Source organism: Rattus norvegicus, chromosome 15, assembly GCF_036323735.1.
Source record: "Rattus norvegicus strain BN/NHsdMcwi chromosome 15, GRCr8, whole genome shotgun sequence".
In the NCBI taxonomy this organism is placed as follows: Eukaryota; Metazoa; Chordata; class Mammalia; order Rodentia; family Muridae; genus Rattus; species Rattus norvegicus.
In genome coordinates, this window is record NC_086033.1 from 30,697,993 (window position 1) to 30,722,110 (window position 24,118).

A 24,118-nucleotide genomic window follows, 5' to 3' on the forward strand; every position below is an offset into this window, starting at 1 on the left:
TGTAGGGTGGATCTGCCCAATCTAGACGCTAGATTGTTTTCATATTAATTGAGTTGCGTTTTCTTTGTACGGGCCAATTCGGGTTGGAGAGGATACTGCAACACAAACACTTACGATTGGATAGCTAATTAGGGAGATTATCCTCCGAGATGAATAATTTCCCCTCTCTCCCTTAATTGTTTGTAGTTATTTGTCTAGAAAGTAGACCACTATGAGATTTGAGCAACAAGATAAGACATGGATATCAAAAGGGTACGAACATGAAAAAAATAAATGAAGTTATCAGATGCTGTGGTATTATACATAAGAGATCTCCCAGACCCTACCAGAAAACTTCTAGAAATTTTCAGTGAGTACAGCAACATGGTAGGGTACAAAATCTACTTACAAACATCAGTAGCCTTTCTGCATCCCAACAACAAACATGCTGAGATTAAGATCATGCGCACATTCCCACTCACTGTAGTTTCAAAAAAATAAAATGTCTGTGAATAAACCTAAGGAAGTCAAATTCTTCTTCAAGAAAAATTATAAATCTCTGAAGAATCAGAGAAAGATACTAGAAAGTGGAAAATCCTCTTAATGCTCACTGATTAGTAGGGCTAATATTGTAAAAATTACCATTGCACTAAAAGTAATTAAAGATTCAGTGCAGTCCCAATCAAAACCTCACAGCAGTCTTCACAGACATAGAAAATAAAACACCTAATGATTTATACAGCAGCGCACAGAACACTGAATAGACAAAACCAAAAATGGTAATGTCCCATGTCATATCACAGTGAAAATACTAAGTATATCTAGAGAAGAAATTGTTATTGAAAACTGAAGGAGAAAACACACAGGTCCAAAATAAAGGAAAGCTTATTATAATGAGAGTTTATTTCAAAATTAAAATTGGAAAGCCAGAAGACCCTGGAGCAATGCATTCCAAATCCTAAAAGAGTGTAACAGCCATTCTAAAATAGTAATATGCAGCAAACCTATCTGTCATGATTGATTGGGGGAGCAAGAAAGATTGTATATCTAATAAAGCAAACCTAAAGAAAATATGAGAAGCATTATTTGGAGCTGAAGAGAGAAATGCGGATACGAGAGAGCCTTTGGACAGAAATACAAAGCCATAAATATGAAAACATACCATACCTCTGAGAACACAGACAACCCCCAACATCAACAACATGACGACCACATCTAACACACACATTTCACTAATAACTTTACATATCAAAAGGCTCAGTTATTCACTCAAAATCCACTGTGTGACTAAATGGATGAAGAGACAAGATCCATCTATCTGCTGCCAGCAAGAGAGGTGACTTAGTTTTAAAGTTAGGCACCACCTTAGAGTAAAAGGATGGGCAAAAGTATTACAGTCACATGGGTATGGAAGCAAGCAGCCATTTCCACCTTAAAAATCTGACAAATCTCCTGAGAGACACAGCCAGAATACAGCAAATACAGAGGTTAATGCCAGCAGCAAACCACTGAACTGAGAACAGGACCCCCGTTGAAGGAATCAAGAGAAAGAACTGGAAGAGCTTGAAGGGGCTCGAGACCCCATATGAACAACAATGCCAACCAACCAGAGCTTCCAGGGACTAAGCCACTACCCAAAGACTATACATGGACTGACCCTGGGCTCCAGCCTCATAGGTAAGAATGAATATCCTAGTAAGAGCACCAGTGGAAGGGGAAGCCCTGGGTCCTGCTAAGACTGAACCCCCAGTGAACGTGATTGCTGGGGGAAGGGCGGCAATGGGGGGAGGATGGGGAGGGGAACACCCATAAAGAAGGGGAGGGGGGGTTAGGGGGATGTTGGCCCGGAAACCGGGAAAGGCAATAACACTTGAAATGTAAATAAGAAATACTCAAGTTAATAAAAAAAAAAAAGAAGTCATACAAGTTATTTGTATTTGTAGTGTTCCTTATTTGTCAAAACATAAAGAATGACAACCAACACCAGAGATATAACCAAACTAAATAAAACAATCTTGTTTAATAACTAAAAAAAAAATCTGACAAAATAAAAACTTCTTTAGCAATACACAGACTCATGGAGATTAAACAATTCATTACTAAATGATGAAGGAATCAAAGATGAAATATGAAAGTATTCCTGGAATTAAATGAAAATGAAAGCATAATACAACAAAACCCTTTGGCACACATTGAAAACAACTGTGAGTTTTATGGCTCTGAGGACCTACCTTAAAAGAATTAAAGCACAAATAAATGACTGAGTGATGCAACTGAAAAATTTGGCAAGAACAAGCAAAAGCAAGCATACAAAAAAAAAATCAATGAATCTAATGGATGTTTTTGTTTGTTTGTTTATTTGTTTATTTTAAGAAGAGTAACAAGATTGGCAGATCTTTGGCCCAACTAAATAACAGAAAGAGGTGACTCAAATTATCAGACTCAGAAGTGAACAGGAAAACAATGCAAGAGACACCAAAGAAATCCAGAACAATTTAAGGGAAATGCATACTCTGTTGAGCTGGAAAACATAAAAGAAATGCATGAATTTCTAGATTCAGCCAAGTCATCAAAATTAACCAAGAAGAAACCAACAACCTAAACAGACCCATAGCAAATGAGAAATTTGAGTAGAAATAAAAAGGCTCCAACCTAAAAAACAATTCCTGGACCAGATATATTGATAGCAGAATTCCACCAGATATTCAAAGAAAATCTACAGACAGTCTTGTTTAAACAATTAAAGAAAATAGAAAGAGGGGCATTCCCAAAGTCCTCTGAAGCCACTGTCATTATTCCCCATCCAGGCAAATACAACAACAATAAATAAAACTACCAGACAATATCCCTGGTGAACATAGACTCTAAAATACACAATAAAATACTTGTGAGGAGAATACAGACATACATCAAAAAGATTATATACCACAACCACAACTGCTTTATCCCTGAAATGCAGAATTGGTTCAAAATGCACAAGACAATTAATGTAATAAAGCACATAAATGGACTTAAAAACAAAAGTCACATCATCATCACAGAAGATTCCGAAAAGACCTTTAACAAAATCAAAAATGCCTTTTTGATAAAGTCCTAGAGAATATAGGGCTAGGAGAAACATACCCCAACATAAAAGCTACACAGGAGAAGCCCAGAGCTTCATCCTAAATCTCAACTTAGGGAGTGCTGACCCTTTGGAATCAAATGACCTTTCCACAGGAGTCACCTAAAATCATCAGAAAATACAGATATTTACATTATGATACATGACAGTAGCAAAATTATACTTATGAGTAGCAATGAAATAATTTTATGATTTAATGATTGGTGGGTTGTCACAATATGAGAATCTGTATTAATGAGTTGACACAGTAGGAAGGTTGAGAACCACTGTGCTAAATAAAGAAAAGCTTGAACCAATCCCGCCAAAGTCAGAAATGAAATAGGGATGTTCACTAGCCCTGTTCCTTGTCAGCAGTGTGCTTGAAGCACTAGTTGACGCAATAAACCAAGAGAAGGAAATTAAGGATGCAAATAGAAAAGGAAGAAGTCAAACTATCCCTATTTGCAAATGATAGGATACTATAGAGATCCTATAGATCCTATAGAGTTTTTTATCAGAAAACTTGTAGAAGTTATTTAAAAATTCAACAGCTATTAAAAACAATGACTTCATGAAATTCATAGGCAAATGGATGGAACTAGAAAATATCATTCTGAGTGAAGTAACCCAGTCACAACAGAACACACATGGTAGGCACTCACTGATAAGTGGATATTAGCCCAAAAGCTTAGAATATCCATGATACAACTCAAAGATCATATGAAGTTTAAGAAGAAAGAAGACCAAAGTGTGGATGCTTCAATCCTACTTAGAAAGGGGAAAAAATAATCGTAGGAGTTAGAGGGAGGAAAGGGCCTGGGAGAGAGAGAGGTGGGGGAGGAGCAGGATCAGCTGTGGGAGGAGACAGGAGAACAGTACAAAGGTCAGGAAACAGAACAGAAATATGTAGCAATTGGGGATGGGGAGCTGGAACTAGAAAGTCCCAGACTCCAGGGAAGCGAGAGGTTCCCAGGACTCAACAGGGATGACTTTAGCCAAAATACCCAACAAAGGGGAGATAGAACCTGTAGAGACCACCTCCAGTAGACAGGCACAGCCCCCAGTTGAGGGATGGGACCACCCACCCATCTCAAAAATTTTAAGCCACAATTGTTCCTATCTAAAGGAAATACAGGGACAAATAAAATGGAGCATAGACCTAAGGAAAGGCCATCCAAAGACTGCCCCACCTAGGGATCCATCCCACCTGCAGACACCAAACCCATACCTTATGGCTGATGCCAAGAAGTGCTTGCTGAAAGGAGTCTGGAATAGTCATCCCCTGAGAAGCTCTGCCAGCACCTGGTCAATACAAATGCAAATACTCACAGCCAACCATCTGACTGAGTGAGCTCTGGAACCCCAATTAGGGAGTTAAGGGAAGGACTGAAGGAGCTGAAGGGGTTTGGAAGAACAACAAAATCAATTAACCAGACGACCCCTCCCCCGCCAGAGCTCCCACAGACTAAACCACCAACCAAAGAGTACACATGGAGGGGACACATGGCTCCAACTACATATGTAGAAGGGATTGCCTTATCTGGCATCAATGTCAGGGGAGGCCCTTAGTCCTGTGGAGGCTTGATACCTCAGTGTAAGAGGATGCTAGAGCAGTGAGGAGGGAATGGGTGAGCATGTGGAGTAGCACTCTCACAATCTGCCTCCAGGGTTTTGTCCTGCTTGAGCTACTGTCCTGACTTCCTTTGATGAAGAACAGTGACGTGTAAATGTAAGCCAAATAAACCCTTTCCTCTTCAAAAACATAATTCAACAATATGGCAGTATTCAAAATCAATTTGTGAAAATCAGATTTCTATACCCCACTGAGAAACATACAGAGAAGGAGTTCATGGACACATTTTCATTCTCAGTAACTTCAAAGAAATAATGTATCTATGAATAAACTTAACTGTGGAAGTGAAGGAACTCCACAAAGGAAACTTTAAGCCTCTGAAAAGAAAATAGAAAAAAATCATTAGAAAGTAGAAATACCACACACTCATGGATTGGTAAAATTAACATTGTAATAGCGACTATTATACCAAAAACTATTTAGAGATTCCGGACAATTCCAATCATTATTCCCACCTTATTCTTCACAGAAAAGTAAAAATCTACCCTCAGATTCATATAAAAATCACAAAACAATTGGTTATATAAAGCAATCATGAGCAAAAAGAACAATGCTGGTAAAAAATTGTAATTTCAAATCAAGTTATGTTACAGAGCCATAGTAATAAACACAATATGGTACTGTCATAAAAACAGATTAGAGTAGACTAATGGAACAAAATTGAAGGCCTACATGGGAATATGTATGTAACTTTAACCACTTAACATTTGATAAAGATGCCACAAAACATTTGCTGGAGGGAAAAAAGCATATTCAACAAATAGTGCAGGTAAAACTGGACGTTCATATACAGAAGGATGAAAATAGACCTATTATCTATCACCTGGCACAAAAAATAGTTACAAATGTAAAACCAAAGGTCTGAATGTAAAACACAAAACATTGAAACTGCTAGATGAAAACATAGGCAGTGCCCAACATGATGTAGGGGAAAGGACCTTCTGCTAAGACTCCATGGGTCCAAGAACTAAAGCCAACAATTGAAAGTGGGAGTTTATGGGGTTGGGGATTTAGCTCAGTGGTAGAGCGCTTGCCTAGGAAGCGCAAGGTCCTGGGTTCAATCCCCAGCCCCAAAAAAAAGAAAAGAAAAGAAAAAAAAAAGAAAAAAGAAAGTGGGAGTTTATGAAACAAAACAAAACAAAAAAGACACATTCAAAACTCGACCTGGGAAGGGAATAGGGAAGTCTCAAAACAAACAAACCAAAAAAGACTAAAATATCCACACACAAAAATGTGAATCGTTCCTAGAAATTAGAGAAATGAAAACAGAGCAACTTTGAGATTTCCACAAATATCCATGAAATAATTGAAAACAAACGCTGGAGAGGGTACAGAAAAAACGCAAACCTTGTTCACTATGGATACGATTGCAAATTGATGTAGCCATCATTAAAAGTAGTGTGGATACTTATCAAACGCTAAAAATTAACACCTCATTTGACCCAGCCAGCCATACTACACCTCAGCATATGCCCATAGGACTGGACACACTACTTCACAGACACTTGCTCTGTCGCGCTCACTGTAACTTGATTCACCATAGGTAGAGAGAGAAAACAATGTAAACATGGTATGGCTGATGAACGGAGGATGACCATGTGCTGCAGAAATACTATGGGGTGCTTTTCCTCTGTAAAGAAAAATGAAGTCAGAAACTCTGCAGGTAAACAGATTGATCTAGAAAAGACCATAGTGGGTGAGGTAATCTAGACCCAGAGAGGCAGACATCACATCCTCTCTTATTTTATGCTCCATCTCCAAATCTTCAGTGCTGAGTCCATGGGGTAACTACAGAAACCAGGGAAGTAAATAGGACCATTTCCAAGTTACGAGGTAACAGAACAACAGCGGGAGACAAATTATGTGATCGAAGAAATGGGAAAAACAAGGGCTCTTTAGGGAGGGGGGATGTGAGCACAGAAGAAAATGAAGGAGGGTAGAGGGGACTATCAGGATACAAGTAATCTGATTACATGAGGTGGCCACATCAGGGTCTATATCCTCTGCTGCTGGGAGTCTCAGCTAAGGTCACCCCCATAGACTCCCAGGAGCCTCTCCATCCCACTGTTCATCTCTGACTCATCCCAGAAATAGCCTCTCCCATTACACTGATTTCCCTTCTCCTCCCAGCCCTCTCACTCCATCTCCCCAACACATCTCCCACCCAGTCCCCTCTATCCATCCACTCCCCCACCTCTATTGTATTTCCCTTCTGTGTGAGATTCTGGCATCCACCTTGGACTCTCCTTGTTATTTAGCTGCTTTGGGTGTGTGGGCTATCTTGGGTATCCTGTAATTTATGGCTAATATCTATAGAAGTGAGTACTACCATGAGTGTTTTCTGGGTTTTGGTTATCTCACTCAGGATGATATTTTCTAGAACCATCCATTTGCCTGTAAATTGTACAATGCCTTTGTTTTTAATAGCTGAGTAATAATCCACGGTGAAAATGTAACATAATTTCTTTATCCATTCTTTGGATGAGGGAAATCTAAATGGTTTCCAATTTCTGGCTGTTATCAATAAAACTGTTATGAACATAGTTGAGCAAATGTCCTTGGCTATGGTGGAGCATCTTCTGGGTAGATGACCAAGGATGGTATAGCTGGGTCTTCAGGTAAAGCCATCCTCAATTTTCTGAGAAACTATCAAATTTATTTCTGAAGTGGTTTACTAGTTTGCACTCCCACCAGCAATGGAGGAGTTTCCTCTTTCTCAGGACTCTCCCAGCAGGCCAGCGTGTGCTATCACTTGAGTTTTTGATCTTAGCCATTCTGACAGGTGTAAGACAGATTCTCAGAGTCATTTTGATTTGCATTTCCCTGGTAACTAAGTATGTTAAAATTTCCTTAAGTCCTTAACCCCTATCAAGGAAACGTCTTTTTGCAATAAAGACCACTGAAGAATACCACTGCCAATCAAAATGAAGAGCTGTGGAGCCCAGTTCCAGTGGATACATCTACAGAATACCCAGGAGCATTGCAGAAGAGGAGGCAGAATGATTGTAAAATCCAGAGGTTGAGGAGTTTGCTGAAGCATCATGTCTCCTCTAATATCAGAATATATAATATATATATATATATATATATATATTGCCCAAAAACACGATGTCTACAATAGGTAACTGAGAAAAACTGGGGATTAGAGGACCTGGGTTTTACACAGGGAGCAGCTCACTACTTGGTTGTCCAGAGCCACCCTAAAAACATTCATACACATTTAGGAATGTGTGTTCCATATATATATACATACATACATATATACATACATACATATATACATACATACATATATACATACATACATATATACATATATACATATATACATATATACATATATACATACATATATACATACATACATACATACATATATACATATATACATATATACATATATACATATATACATATATACATATATACATACATACATATATACATATATACATATATACATATATACATATATACATATACATACATATGTATATGTATATTGTGTGTGTATGTGTGTGTTTATATATGTATGTATGTATGTATATATCCTCATATGCATGCAGCAACAAATAGTAGAAAATGAGATCATGGATTTGAAGGATAGTTTGGAAGGGGTGCATGGGAGAGTTTTGAAGAATGAAAGGGAAGATATTGTGATTAAATAATAATCTCAAAAATAGTAATAAAACAACAAAATAAAATCTGAACTAGAAAGATCAGGATGGTACCTCAAACTGCATCTTTTATTTCCTTTTCCCCCACATGGCTGTGTACTCTTATCCTAGAGAGGAAAGTCCATTACAGATGCTCCGTTTCTCCTACAGCTGATAATGCCATGGGATAGAAGCATGGCTTGCTTCTCAAGTGTTTTTCTCTATTGAAACAGAGAGGTTGTAATTATCTTAAGCTACTGGCATATCTCAGGATGTAGGTTTTTCTTATAGAAGAAAAAATGTAAACGGTGCATAAAAAAAGTGGCTGTAGATTTTGTTATTTGGTTCTGTTTTAGGACACAAAATGACCCATAAAAGAATTAAAACAATGACCACACATGGCGTCTAAACAATTTTATGCAAATAGTTATGAACACGGTAACAGGAAACTAGAAGAATGTCTATTGTTATTACATTTCATCTCAGAATTATCTTAGTAGAAGCAAGGAAAGAGATTTATATTTTAAATATATATTAGGAACTTAATGTAAACACCGAGAGAAGCCCAGTGCAGATGAAGGCAGAAAGTCAAGTCTGTTCTGCAGACATAGCTCACGTAAACCGGCTTGTTCATGTTAGGAGGAAATGTTTCAAGGGAGAGGGGAACCTTTTCCAAAAATTCAGGCCACTCCGTGGGATTCAATAACTTGTGCTTCTTCCATTTTCCTGAAATTTAGAAATATTGAGTATTTTTTATGGAGTGTGGTTTCTCTCCTGGATAACTTAAATTAAAAATTCCGTAAAATTGCCATTCTCTTAGAAGAGAGAAAACATGACCTTTGAAGTACAGGAGATCTCTCAACTCTCAAAGAGTTCTTTGTGTCTTTTAGCAAATATTGCTCCATTTAACTTTCTTTACTCTCTGGCCACCAGAGGGCAGAGCATCCCAACACTACAGCATTTCCTGTATGAATTTAAGTTTAGACTAATCGCTTCTCTCTGTGTTTTCAACATCTAAGGACCATGAACATTGTCGAGGTGTCTCTAAAGATGGACTCTTCTCAGGGCCTCCTGGCTGTGATGCTCCTCATCCTCAGTAAGTAACGTGACTTGAAACCGTCACCTTTTTATATCAGAAAAATCTCGAGCCCTAACTTCATCCCAGAGCTTTGTCTTTAATGACATTCATAGCTGATTTCCATTTTCTTCCCTAGCAAGGGCCCATGGAGACTCAGTAACTCAGACGCAAGGTCAAGTCGTCCTCTCAGAAAAGGACATTCTTACTATACACTGCAACTATTCAGCCGCAGGGGACCCGGCTCTGTTCTGGTATGTGCAGTATCCCGGAGAAGGTCTACAGCTCCTCTTTAGAGTCTTAAGGGCCAACGAGAAGGGAAGCAACAGAGGTTTCGAAGCTACGTATGATAAAGAAACCACGTCCTTCCACTTGCAGAAAGCCTCAGTGCAAGCGTCGGACTCGGCCGTGTACTACTGTGCTCTGAATGACACAGTGGCAGAAACCACAGAGGGAGCTGAGCACAAACTCTGAGAAGCAGAGGCCTAACCGCTGAGCCTCTGGGATTGATCTGGTTCCTCTTTGTGCTGTGTGCCTCTCGGTTTCTCTGGTTGGCACAAAAATTACACGAATCGCCTCAAGAGAAAGAACAAGAAGTAGACACTTTCACCCTGGTCTTGACTGGGACTAAACCAAAATCCGATGCAAAAATACCTCGTGCAGAGGGAAAGGAGCCTCACAGCAAAGCTCTGTGAATAAGGAAGTGGTCTCTCTGCTCTTCACAGTAGATGAAGTCTGTCCTCCAAATTTTCTTTCCACAGCTCTGGTAAAACTAGTTGTATTTTGTATTTGCAGGCAACAGGGTTTGCCAGGAAAGGGGGCTTCTGCGTATTGTCTTTGGAAAGTATGGCGGCAGAAGTCCCAGGATGAAGTGAAGGCTTCATCTCAACAAGGCCTTAGATTCTTCTGAAGGACTGAGCACCTCAGGGGCAGCTGAGCCAAGTCATTCATTTTCTTTTTTTAAAGTAAATATAATGACACCACTCCTGCTTCCTCTCGGTCCCCCAACCCCTCCCATGAGCGTCCCCTTGCTCCCTCAAAACTGTGGTCTCATGTATATGTTATCATTGCGCGTGCGCACGCACACACACCCCCACACCACCCTCCCCACACACCCCTGTTTTAATAAAAACTGGAAGAGTAGAATTAGTCACTCCCAGGGATGAGACTTTTATTGATTAACTGATTGAGCAGTCAGTCATTCCTCAAGCCATACGAAAAGCAAAATGGACTCAGTAGGTTTTATTTGTGTATATTTGTGCGCATATACACACACACTCACACACACACATATACACACACTCACACACACATACACACACACGCACACACTACATGCTTGTAACAATAATAATGAGAGAAAGTGCTATCAATTTGAGAGTTGAGGACAGGAGGGTTCGAGAGATGGTAACTCTGAGAAGCTTAGAAGATGTGAAGGAGGGTGAAGTGGGTAATTTTATTTCAATTACAAATATATTTTTTAAAAAGCTGAACTGAAGCTAGAGGTGAAAAACTAAATAAACTGAATAAAAATTCAGAGGATGTATTCATAGGTAAGATTTAAAATGTTTAATTATTTTAATATTTTAATACAAAAGTCAATTATCAGCAAAAGCTCAAAATCTTATCAAGCCTTTAAAGAAAATGGAGACACTTTTTTTTTCTTCCAAGAAAAAAAATTAGTGGAAAGCCCCACCAGCATAGTGGATCACACAGAAGAGAGACTATCAAGGCTGAAAGACAAAGGAGACGTCATTCAATCAAGGAAAACGATGAATGTAAAATCCTTTGAACAGCTATTCACCAACTTTGGGACACTGAAATGATCAAATCTGTGAATTATGAGCACAGAAGTAAAAGAACTCAAGTTCAAGGGTCTAGAACCTAACTTAAGGGAATCACAGAGCAAAGTGTTACAAAGTCAAGGAAAGAAATGCCCATCTGGGTCTAAGAGGTACAAAGAACACCAAATGGATAACACTGGAAAAGAAACTTCCCATGTATTACAGGGAACAAAACGAAATATAGAAAACAAAAGTGGTTCTTGAAATCTGCAAGAGAGAAGCCACAAATCACAAACAAAAGGAAAGACATGATAATAGCAGCTGACTCCTGGGAAAAGTTAAAGGACAGAAGAGATTAAAGCAATGAATCACGTCCTAAAACGCGATGAATGCAAACCCATACTCTCTGGGATACATGGAAAGAGTCCTGAGGGAGAAAGTTATAGCACAAAATGTTTGCTCTTATCTGTACATGTTAGCTTTGAATTTAGATATGTGTGTTCCATTTGGAATATCCATAAAGGACCTAAAATTACAAAGGGGCCGTGGTGGGCTGGCAGGGGGGAAGGAGTGGTTTCAAGGAAAGGTTGAGAGAAGCATCAACATAAGATGTTTAAAAAGGAACTATAAAACAGAATGGATTAATGATTAAATGGGGAAAGAGGGAGATTGGATAGAGAAGTGGTTGCTGGGAGGGAAATTAACACCAAAGACTGAAAAAGTTCCATGGAAACCTACCACTGTAGAAGCTTCCCAAAGGATACATGGACCCGAAGAAAGGGATATCTGATATTTTTCATTGATTTTTGAGTTTATACTAAAACTAATTTAAATAAAATGGTTAATTAATTCTTTGAGAGTTTCATACAACTTTATCCATAGCTTAATCATATTCATTCTTCCCCAACTCCTTCCAAATCCACTTCACTTCCCTACCTGCCCAACTCCTCTCTCTGTCTCTCTGTCTCTCTGTCTCTCTGTCTCTCTGTCTTTCTCTGTCTCTCTCTGTCTCTCACTCTGTCTCTCTCTGTCTCTGTATGTGTTTGTCTGTCTCTCTGTCTATGTCTCTCTGTCTCTCTCTCTGTCCCTGTCTCTCTCTGTATCTCTGTCTCTGTCTCTCTCTGTGTCTCTCTCAGTGTCTCTCTGTCTCTGTCTGTGTTTGTCTCTGTCTCTCTGTGTCTGTCTCTGTCTCTCTGTCTCTGTCTCTCTGTCTCTGTCTCTCTCTGTGTCTCTCTCAGTGTCTCTCTGTCTCTGTCTGTGTTTGTCTCTGTCTCTCTGTGTCTGTCTCTGTCTCTCTGTCTCTGTCTCTCTGTCTCTGTCTCTCTGTCTCTGTCTCTCTCTCTGTCTCTCTCTGTCTCTAGCTCTCTCTCTGTGTCTCTCTGTCGCTCTCACTCTCTGTGTGTCTCTGTCTCTCTGTCTCTCTGTCTCTCTGTGTCTGTCTCTCTGTGTCTGTCTCTCTCTGTGTCTCTGTCTCTGTCTCTGTCTCTGTCTCTGTCTCTCTCTGTCTCTCTGTCTCTCTCTCTCTCATATGTTGGGAACTACTATTAATTGTAGAATCTGCCCTGCTGTGTGGCCCATATACCAGGAACCACACCTTTTTAAAGAAACTAACTCCCCTCCTCCCAGCAGCTATCAAATGCTAGTTTCTGGTAAGAATCGCGATTTTTGCTCCCTCCCATCTTCCGTACAAGAATTTTGTCAGCGCTGAGCTTGGCACAGGTCATATGCATGCTGTCACATCTGCTGCGAGTTCACATGCACCTGGTTTGTTTTGTTTCCGTGAAGTCGTCCATTACCTCTGGCTCTTACAGCTCTTCCATTCCTTTTCCTGTGAGGAATCTTGAGTCCTTATGGGAGCGGTAGGGTATAGATGTCCTACTTAGGACTGAGCACTCCGAAGCCTTTTCTTCTCTGCACATTGACCAGTGGGGGGTCTCTATATTAATTGCCCCCTACTGTAAGAAGAAGCTTCTCTAGAGAGGGTTCTGTGGCGTACTGGTTTGTGGATATCACAACATGCCATTAAGCGGCTTTCTAAGGCTAAGTCCACTTAATAATAATACTAGGTTCTCTCTAAGTCCTATAGCCTATCTAGTTACATGTTCTTTGTTTTTTTTTTCAATGTTCTGTTTCCTTTAATGACCCCCATCTCCCTTGAAGGGTAGGTGCAGGCAGCTAGGCGACTGGCAACACATGTTCACTTGAAGATCTCGCCTTGATTGACCACTTTGCCCACATGCTGGAAGGCCCCCTCCCAGGAAAAGTACTCTTGAACCAGGGACTGAGTCTCCTCGCTACCAGGATCCAGTTGCCGCCATGTATATGACTCATAATCCACCTGCCAATCTGGACTCAGGGGAAAGGCAAGCTCTTGGCCTCAGAAGACCCAAATGCCAGAAATGGAGCTGCTGTCGTTGGTTCCAAACAGGATAATACTAGCAAAGGCATTCTTCCTCAGTTTGTCCAATCACTGGAACATTCCAGTGATGAGGGTGCAACTCATGAAGGTCTGAATGAGCTCTTCAGGGAAGCAGTACTCAGCTCACCACAGGGAGCAGCCATCTTTATCAAAGTGCTCCCAAAAATATGGTAGAGAGGGTGTCCTCATTGGAGTACTTATGCTTAAACTCATCCACCACAAAGGTACTCTTGGGCAGGTGAGCAAAAGGGGCCTTGGCCTTGGGCTCAGCAGCCAATGCCTGCTCACCCTCACCCATCTCTTCCTCAGGAGCTGGGACAGCTGCCTATTTTCTTCTTTCTCCTCAGTCTGGGGCTTCTGTTTCTCTTCTTGTGAGCCCCTTTCTTCCTTTGGGGTATCCTTTTTTGGCTGGCTCTCTAGTTACATGTTCTTTAAAAATTGATAATTAGGAGATAATGTAGGAGTGTATGAGCTGTCACCAAGAATAAAGAACATCAACTATTATTTAATTGTAAAAACTTTAGAAATGTTATGGAAAACTGACTAGGGAGACACATTTTAACTGAGAAAGTAAGCTGTCATTTGGTGAAAAACGTATGCATAAGCACACACATAGATAAACATGAGTGAACGTCTTCTCACCTGACTAAGTCACCACCTATTTTAATATTTCACATTAGAAGAATCTGGGCTTAAGTATTTATCTGACACTAAGGTGAACCTACAGGAGGGCAGTATCTTCACAAAGACCCAGAGGTACTGTCTCATATGGTCCTGTGTGTGTGTGTGTGTGTGTGTGTGTGTGTGTGTGTGTGTGTGTGTTAGAGGGTGGCTTAGAGAGAGGAGGAAGGCTTTTGATGTAGCAGTGAAAACTAGAATCTACTTTCTGATTGGATGAACAGTTTGGGGTTTTTCTTTTTTGTGCATCTCCAAGCAGAAGAACTTGAACTGCCCAAATGCCACCCCGTGTGCTGTGCTTAAAGTGCGAATCTTCAGTGAAAACAGTAATGCCTCCTCTATGAGTTTCACTAGTGGTCCTCTGGCTTCAACTGAGTGGTGAGTTTGGCCGTTTCTATGGGAAGATAAAAATACAGTATATCATATTGCCCATTTTAGCCTGGAGGGTAAAAATACTGTTTTTCTCATGCTGCAACTAAAGCAGGTGGGAGGCCTATTTAAAATTATTCTAGAGTATTAACGTCCATATGTATCCAGTTCAGTTTGTCTGACCTTTGTTTTTCCTCACAGGGGTGAGCAGCCAGCAGAAGGTGCAGCAGAGCCCAGAATCACTCAGTGTCTCAGAGGGAGCCATAGCCTCTCTCAACTGCACTTTTAGCGACAGTGCTTCCCAGTCCTTCTGGTGGTACCAGCAGCATCCTGGGAAAGGCCCCAAAATGCTGATATCCATATTCTCCAATGGCAACAAGAAAGAAGGCAGATTCACAGCTCACCTCAATAGAGCCAGCCTGCGTGCTTCCCTGCACATCACAGACTCTCAGCCCAGTGACTCTGCAGTTTACCTCTGTGCAGCGAGCGCACAGTGATCCCCTGGCACCTGCAGCCTGCATCTAAATTTACTGGGCTTCCACATGGTCTGAGCTAGAGTTCAGAATGTAAAGGGGAGAGATTCTGCTTATTCTCTTTGTCCTCCATATGCAATGGGAATTGGGAGGCACATAAGGGTTTGGCTTATAGGGATACTATTTTATTATTCTGACGATGCATAGCACAATATTGGTATGGCTGAAATATTTTTCAGTTTAATTGAAAAAATATATACACTATATTCTTATTCTGATCATGATTTGAACTCCTCCTATTCTTCTGTATTCTCTCCACCTCCTCATACAACAAATATTATACCTACGTTCTCTATATATATCTTTAGAAGACAATCAATCACATAAAAATTTAAAAGAAAGAAAACGCAGAAGATACACACATATGAGCCACTTGGGACTAGGAGGTGACATTCCTATCCTAATTCCCTGCCTGGCTCCAGTCCTCCCAGCAAACCCAGCAGTAGAAAGAGCACGTTCTGACTTCTCCTTTCTGTAATTCATTCCCTGAGTCACAGCTCTGACTCCCTGGAGGCCTGCTGTCATCTGGGACAACCAGGTGAAACTCCCATGATCCAATCACCTCCCTGCTGGTCCCCTGTTGTAAACCCAGCAGCCTTGAGGTCTGCTCCATCCCCTATATGCTTCAACTTCTTGTTCACATCTCTACACACATTCCTGGAGGTCTGCAGCTATTGGGGACCACCATCTCTGCCTGCATCCCTGGAGGTGATGTGGCTACCCAGGTCAACCAGAGGCCTGAAGCTATCAGGGACTACCAACTCTGCCTGCATCACTGGAAGCTTACTGCCCCCCAGACACCTGCTCTATCTGTAACCTCAAAGACATTAGGGACTTTAAGTTCTACGTGCAGTCCCAGAGACCTGTTACTATCAGGGACTACAAGGCCTGCCAAAACCAGGGACAACCAGATGGCTAAAGGCCAGCATAAGGACACAATCAATAAAAGCCTGGGAAATATTGCACATCCAGAACACAGCTATCCTACTACAGAGGCCCTGGATACCTAACACACCTAAAACACAAGAAAATGGCCTTAAACCTAATCTTATGAAGAAGATGATAGAAGCCTTTAAAGAGGAAACAAATAAATTCCTTAAAGAAATACAGGGAAATAAAATCAAGCAGGTGAAGGAAATGAATTAAACTGTTCATGTCCTTTGGAAATAGAAGCGATAGAGAAAACACAAATGGAGGGAGTCCTGGAGATGGAAACCTAGGGAAGAAAAGGAAACCCAGATGCAAGCATCACCAGCATAATACTAGAAATGGACAAGAGAATCTCAGTCACAGGAGATACAATAGAAGAAATTGACACATTGGTCAAAGAAAATGCTAAATCTAAAAAGCTTCTAGCACAAAACATCCAGGAAATCTAGGACACTATGAAAAGGTCACACCTAAGACTAATAGGATTAAAAGAAAGAGAAGATTCCTAGCTCAAAGGCCCAGAAAATATCTTCAACAACCTAACCTAAAGAGATTCCCATAAACATACAAGAAGCTTACAAAACACCAAATTAGTGTGCCTACAAACAGACTGATAGGCAGCCCACCCCCTAATGGAGCTGCCTTTGAGATCCTACACACTCAGTGTAGTCTAAGGTGCCACATGCCATTTACTAGCTTGTCACAAGGCATAATAACAGGTGTCAATTATGATTCTTAAAGAAAAAAGATACGATCTATTTTTATTAATGATTTTTGTTTGATCACCAAGGACCTTTAATTTTTTATTTTGTTTTAATCATGTGTGTGTGTAGGGGGCTGGGGGGTGACCACAACAGTGGTGGTTGGAGCACAGCTTTCCAGGGTCATTTCTTTCCTTCCCTAGTGAAAACTCAGGGTGATCTGAGTGTCAGACTTGCATAGGGAGGACTATCCAGTCCTTCTCTAAGCAAACACATTTTCCTTCTGCAAGTATTTAGTAGCTGTCTGTACGAGGAACAGGAAAAGTGTTCCAGGATCAGATCACTGATATCGGCTGGGCTAACATGCCAGCAGTTCCATTTGTAGCACCATCACATAAATGAGCACACACAGACTTCCTGTAACATCTGGCTGTCACCTTGCAAATGCCTGAGCCCAGCCCCAGAAACCACAAACACTCACTGTGGCAAGTGCTGTTCTAGTAATGTCTGTGTCAATGGGAATCACAAGCTACGAAGTGGTTAATTTTTATTTTCTTCATCTACATGTTTGTATATGACCTTGACAACAATTTGAATAAATAAGCAATTGATATTGGGCTACTTGTTAATTGTCATTTGAGTGAAATAGACAATAATCTGCATTGCTCATCTGTGAATGCTTAGCATCACAGTACTAGAGGCCTGAGGACCATCAACCCTCCTCTTTCCTTCTTTCCTTTCAGTAACTAACTTGATTCCTTCCTTCTCCACAGTGAGTCATGGTAAACATTGAATTAAAGAAACTTAAACGTTGGGCAGAGCAGTCTTCATGTCTCTGGAACTGTGCAGCTCAGTGCTGAGGGTGTGGCAGGAGTTATCAAGCTATGAGCAGAAGTCAGAAAGAAGAGTGGGCCATCTGTCTTCATAAATGGAGCTTTAGTGGTCAGCAGCTGAGCCCACTCACGTAGACACTGAGCACCCGACTTCATGCCAGAATGGTGAGCTGAGTACTTACATCAGAACTCAGAAACCAAACTACTCAGAGTCTGTACAGACTGGGCTTTCTGTGGAGAAGTTTTCAAAAACTGGTGTTTTTGAGATGTTGAGTTTTTCTTTTAGACAAAGGAATAACATTTTTTTTTGCTTTTAATGTTTATTTCATTACCACATTTGTTTTACATAATGTTCAATGAGATGATTCCATAAATGTGTACAGTATGCACTGATCATACATCATCTCCCTTACACATACCCCATACAATACTTCTCAGTCTTCAGCAACAATTAGGATGTTTTCACAGGGACCTTTTTTTTAACATCTAGGCAGAAGAATATGGGACATTTGTTTATTTTGGGCAACCTGTCTCATTTCACTTCTATTTTTTTGCTGAAAGTAATTAAGTTTTGGTCATCTTTTTGGCTGAAAATAATCTTCTTGACTCTACATGTGATCTACTCTGGAGAGAGCTACATACATGTGCATGTGCATGTGTAACCGTGTTATACCATAAACGTGTGTGTGTGTGTGTGTGTGTAAAACTATGTTTTCTGAGTGGGCTTCCAGACATGGGATAAACAGTAGTTATGATTTTGATTTTCTGAAGCATTTCACATGACTTTCCACAGTGGCTCTATTTATTTATATTCCCTTCACTATTCCTGAATCCGTTCACCATACTCCCTCCTCAGCCTGGTCTTTAATGGGATGAGTGACCTGGCGCCTAACCCTGGTTTTGTTTTCCATTCCTCCACCGGCTATCGACACTGTGCACTCCACATCCTTGGCTGTTTGACTCTTCTCTTCTCTGTTCGCATCTTCTGTCTGTTATTAATTGTGTAACTTCTTTTGTTATTGTTTTCAATTTAACCCTGTGACAGAGAACAGTTGGAAAATAATTTCTCCTATTATGATTCTTAACTTTACAGATTGTTTGACTCCATTGCAGACCTTTTTAATCTGATATAACACATTCCCTCATTTTTGAATAACTATTTCAAATTACCTAGATGACTAACTTACAATAGAACATCTTCCTTGATTTGAAGCTTTCATTTTATAATTTTCAGCAAACTGAGGACTAAGTGGGATAAAATATTCTGCAAATCCTTGTATCATAGATGTTTCTGTTGGTAAAGTTTTCAGAATAGCATGAGTATGACTTAAGCTATTGTATACAGAAGGACAAACTCTAATGAATCTGCATTAACACTGTCACTATTTTCTTTCTTTGCAACAGGGATATGAACTGGGTGGTGGTGGTGCACGTCTTTAATCCCAGCACTTAGGAGGCAGAGGCAAATGGATCTCTTGGGTTCTAGGCCAATCTGGTCTACAGAGTGAGTTCAAGGACAGCCAGGGCTACACAAAGAAGCCCTGTCTCAAAAATAAAAATAAAAAATGAAAAAGGTATGGGATATAGTGCTCATGCCCATTGTTTTCATGCAAAGCATGAAATCAAATGGACACAAATGCCAATAAATTCACAATATATACTTTCCAGAGAGGGCTCCTTGTAGTTTCTTTAAACAATAATATTATACAGTGAATGTTTATTAACAAATTCCCAAAGTAATTGACAAAATGAAAAGAACCTATATACTATTACTTATAACACAGAAATAGAAAACCAAGGGAAAAAAATTTAGTCAATTACACCGTTATCAGTCTGTTGTGTTATAACTGTGAGCAAACCCGTTTGTCCCATTATCCTTTTCAATAATACTCCAAGTTGAATTTTGTAGAATCTTTGTAGTCCTTTTTCGTTTGGTAATTGTGTAAAATCTGGGACATAAACAATTTGGAGCTAATTTTGCCTGCTCTGTGTAATTTTAGGGACCTAGAGAAGTGGCTCCTTACAGAAGAATCTTTATTTTTCTTAATTCTGAGAGGCACTGATACATCCGGGTTCTTGGAAGAAACTGGTCATGCTATGCTCTGAAACATATTTCTACAAGCTGAATCTCACACCTTACGGATTTGGCCACCAGTCATACTCACTGATATTTATATATTACATATTTACTCATTTTCAGACATTCTGGCATATTTTATGAGCTAAGGGCATATACATTTTAGAAACTGGACTACTGATGCTGATAATATCAAGCTTCTTAATTCAGTATTAAAATACCTAATACTAAGTATTTGGACTCAAGAATGCCAAGTACTGATTGGAGAAATGGGAAGCACAGGACACTGCTCTGACGTTTGAAGAAGAGGAATGGATGTTATATAAGTGTGGAGGGAGAAAAGATGCACAAGGACTCTTTCTAAAGGGATGACTGGTGCTCTCCTCAGGAGATCAGGAGGTGGAAACATATCAGTTCTTAAAGAATGAATGGACTAATCCCGGCAAGATGAGAGAGATGGGAAGGCATTAGAAGGCTCATGTCCAGGTATGTGTACCACATGGGACCCTGAAAGTGTACCTGCACCCGTCTGAACTCTCCTCAGAGCTCTGGCAGTGCTTCTGCAGCACAGAATATGTAGCCAAGTCTGACCCCTTCACAAATCGGTTTTCAAACTGAAGAAGCTGTGATCCACAGGGAAAATAGGGAGGACAGCTCTGCTTCCTGACTCCTCAACTAATGAATTCCTGAGGGGAAGCTTCAGGAGCTTGCACTGCAGCTATCAGTGAAAGAAAGTAAGGTGCCGGACTGGTACATGAGGTTCAGGCCTGGAACTGCTCATGAGGTAGGGCAAGTGGCCTCCTGTAGACCACAGAGACACCAGAGTTCCTGCTAAGAAAGTAACGGCTTTTTGTGCTTGTGATGTAAGAAACTATCTTCAAGTTTGAGGGGCTGTCATCCTGAAACCAAGGAACAGAACATCTTGGGCAGTTGAGTAAATGTTACTCTTTGTATTTCAACAAGCCCAATGCCCTGAGTAGGAATTGCTGGCTGAGATACAGTGGACCTTTGCTTTCTTTTTCCTCCACATTCTTTGCTTACACCAACGCCGAGAGAGTTCTTCGACTAATTACTTGGTACCTTGTGGGATTTTTAAAAAAGAAAATCTGCCTCTTATATTAGCAAGACTAATACTTTCCTGACTGTTCGGGGCCAGAGGTAGAATCTGGGAAGAGCTGCTTAGAAGCCTTGAGTGAATTTGTATAAATCAAAGACATGAAGGACACTTCTCCCTGACAGTTCATCGCTGTTTGGCGCATGCTCTTCCTTTTGAATGTAGTGATTTTGCCTTACGTTGTAGACAACCAGGAAGGGAAGCAGATGTCTGTGGTCTGAGGGGGGCTGCAAGAAGAGTGCACCCCAACATCAGGTGTGTTCCTGAATCCTGACCTAAAGTCAGATTCCCTGCCTTGAGCTTGCTTCTTTTGTCCTGGCCAAATTCCTGCTAAGTATCTAGAAGCAAGTAGCACCAAAAGGCTCTCCACATCTCCCCCTTATTTATTTCATAAACAAGACTGAGCCTGTCTTAGGTCTTTCTGACAAGAATGCCTTCATTACCTATCCTGGAATATGCATTATAAGAAGCAATGCTATTGTGTTTTAGGTTGGTAAGTCTCTGTGCAGAATCTTATCCGTCCTTGGCTTGCCAGCCCGTTAAATTAATAACTCTGTATGGGGATCCACTTTTAGTTTCAAGCCATGTATTTTGGCAGACAACATATTGATGTTGTTAAAAGCAAGTTTTGTCACAATGGGCAGGAATAATATTATTCACAGGACAAAAAGGGCTAGCATGATCAAGTTATATATGCCATCCTTGAAGCTTGACCAAGATAGGAATACTGAACTCAGGCCACGAATAATTTTATCAGCAATATCTGTGGCATCAAAGCTCAGCAGAGCAGCATTCTTTAAATTTAATTTATAATCTTGGTTTGCAAAGTTAAAACTTCCAGAGGTTTTAGAATTATGCCAAATACTCAACAAGTGTCTTTCAACCTTTTCCCAATTATAGTGACTATCACTGTAAATTTTAGAACTAACACAAACTTATTGATATTTATCATGACACTCAAAATTGCCTCTTATTCTTAAACTCTGATCCTCATCTCCAATAATTTGAATGGTATCTTAAAGAACATCAATCTATTGTTCCAAAGGCCTATCTAAATGTTCCTAAATCCTCTTGAATACTTGTAACATTAGTAAAAAATTTTGCTAAATGATTAACAAAAATAGCTGTCTTAATTTCTTGTATCAAAGCAACTACAGAAACAGGGGTGCCAGCTATTAATGTAATTAAAGCTGCTATACCAGCCATAATCAAGCCCACTACCCACTTGCTTCTGCTTAAAGCCTGATTCACTTCTAGTATTTGCAAGCTTTGTTCAGAATAGCAAGGCCCTGTACTACAGGCAATGAAACAAAAGCCAGTTGATAGACAATCATAACCGACATGCCAATTTCAATACATTAACAAAATTAGAAAGTGTACAATCAATACAACTTACATTAAATACTGTGGAAGAAACAAAAGTAATTTTAACATGAACAATCAATAAGAGATTGGGAGCCATAACACACTCACTAACACGTGTTTGTCATCCAGATCCTGTCCCATTCAATCCACTATAAATGTAACTTCATACAAGGCAACTTTCAATTCTCAAATGTCTCTGAGAATGTCCAGAATCAGCCTGCCAATTGGATTGATTTCTAGTCCAGTCTATGACTGAGTCAGAATAAATGGTCATATTACAGGAAGGAGAAGAGTCGTCATAACTTCTCTTATTTGATTAATATTTTGAAGGCAGTTTCCACAGTCTCCATGTTCTCTGTCCCACAAGGTCTGAAAGCTTAAGGCAAGGCAGCTTGTCCAATCTGGGATACAGACAAGAAAAGGTGAGTCAGGAATATATACCCAATACAGCTTCCCAGTCACCATTGTCAGGGCACTCAGCAAGCTCACAGGCCAACATCATACTCTGTCCCAGCATCAGCCTGTCTCACCAGTCACTCTGGCAACTAGCACACTCCTGCAGTATCCTGCAGAAAAAACACAAACATGCCATATGCAGGGTGCCATAGACACTCAGAGAGTTCCTTGGCAACCAAATTTTAAATTTTAAAACAAAAAGAGCATGATTTAAATAATTGTGTGGTGTACAGGGATATAACTCCCCCTTTTTATTTTATGAAGATATTGATTTAAAGTCCACAATACCTGTTTCACAATACTTTGTCCTTGAGGATTATAAGGAATCCCATAATATGAGAAATATTAAACTGTCAATAAAACATCTCAAATGCTTGACTACAATAACCATTTTCATTATCTGTTTTAATCTGATTTGGAAAACCAAACATAGAAAAACAACGGAGGCAATGACTAATTACATTTTTAGTTGCTTCTCCAGTTACAGCAGTTGCAACTAGAAAGCCTGAAAAGTGTCAATAGTCACATGTACATATTTTAATTTTCCAAAATCAGAAACATGAACAACATCCATTTGCCATAATTGATTAGGTACAAATCCTGGATTAACTCTTAAATATGTTATAATGTTAGAAACAGTATAGTCTCTTAAATTGAGTTGTATTTGCATAAATAATTGCCAAATTTGAGAATTAGCAGTATCTAAAAAAAGGAAACATGTCACCAATTGCAAACCATTAGCTATGTTTTGGCTATCAGTATATAAATTAAACTTGATTTTTCAACATATCAAAAACAGTGGCTATAGCACATAATCCAATTTTTTGTTCTGAAGTGGAGGGGGGAATGAACATGGGATCCAATTACATATGCTGCCTTCTCATTAGATGAGCCATCTATAAATACAATAAGTGCATTTTCTATGGGCTGCATGTGTAAATTTACAGGAAGTACAAAAGCATGCATAAAGGCCAACTGAAACAACTTGTCTTTTGGATGATTATTAATTTTGCCCAAAAAGTTTGCACATGCAATAGGCCAAATATCAGTATCCTACAATAACCAATTTAATTGCTGTTTGGAATAAGAAATACATATTTATCAGGTTCTTAAGACATTCATTCCAAATACTTTCATGATTCTATCTTATAATTCTGTATTAACAGAGCAACAGCTTCATAATAGGGTGTTAAAACTATGTGGAGAAGAAGAAAGATAAATCTACATTAATGGTCCCTTTTATCAAAGAACTGCTGTAGGTACAAACAACCAACAATTGATCATAGTCTGTTTAATGTATCTGTTGTTGGCCAATAGCTTCCTCTACTTTCTGCAAAGCTATTCACCTCTCATCAGTTAATTGTTGATGGAGATTAGGATTTGCATCCCCCCTGAGAATATCAAATAGAAACT

The 24,118-nt window shown here is 39.8% G+C and overlaps 1 pseudogene and 1 gene segment (V, D, J or C); both read left to right on the forward strand.

The window, feature by feature from the left end:
• Nucleotides 1–9,332: 9,332 nt before the first annotated feature.
• LOC102555589 (T cell receptor alpha variable 9-2-like) lies at nucleotides 9,333–12,089 on the forward strand. The segment is given in 2 exon segments: nucleotides 9,333–9,467; nucleotides 9,586–12,089. Coding segments are annotated over 2 exon segments (408 nt in total).
• A 2,567-nt stretch (nucleotides 12,090–14,656) lies between these two features.
• Nucleotides 14,657–15,371, forward strand: LOC134482108 (T-cell receptor alpha chain V region 2B4-like; annotated as a pseudogene).
• Nucleotides 15,372–24,118: the final 8,747 nt, after the last annotated feature.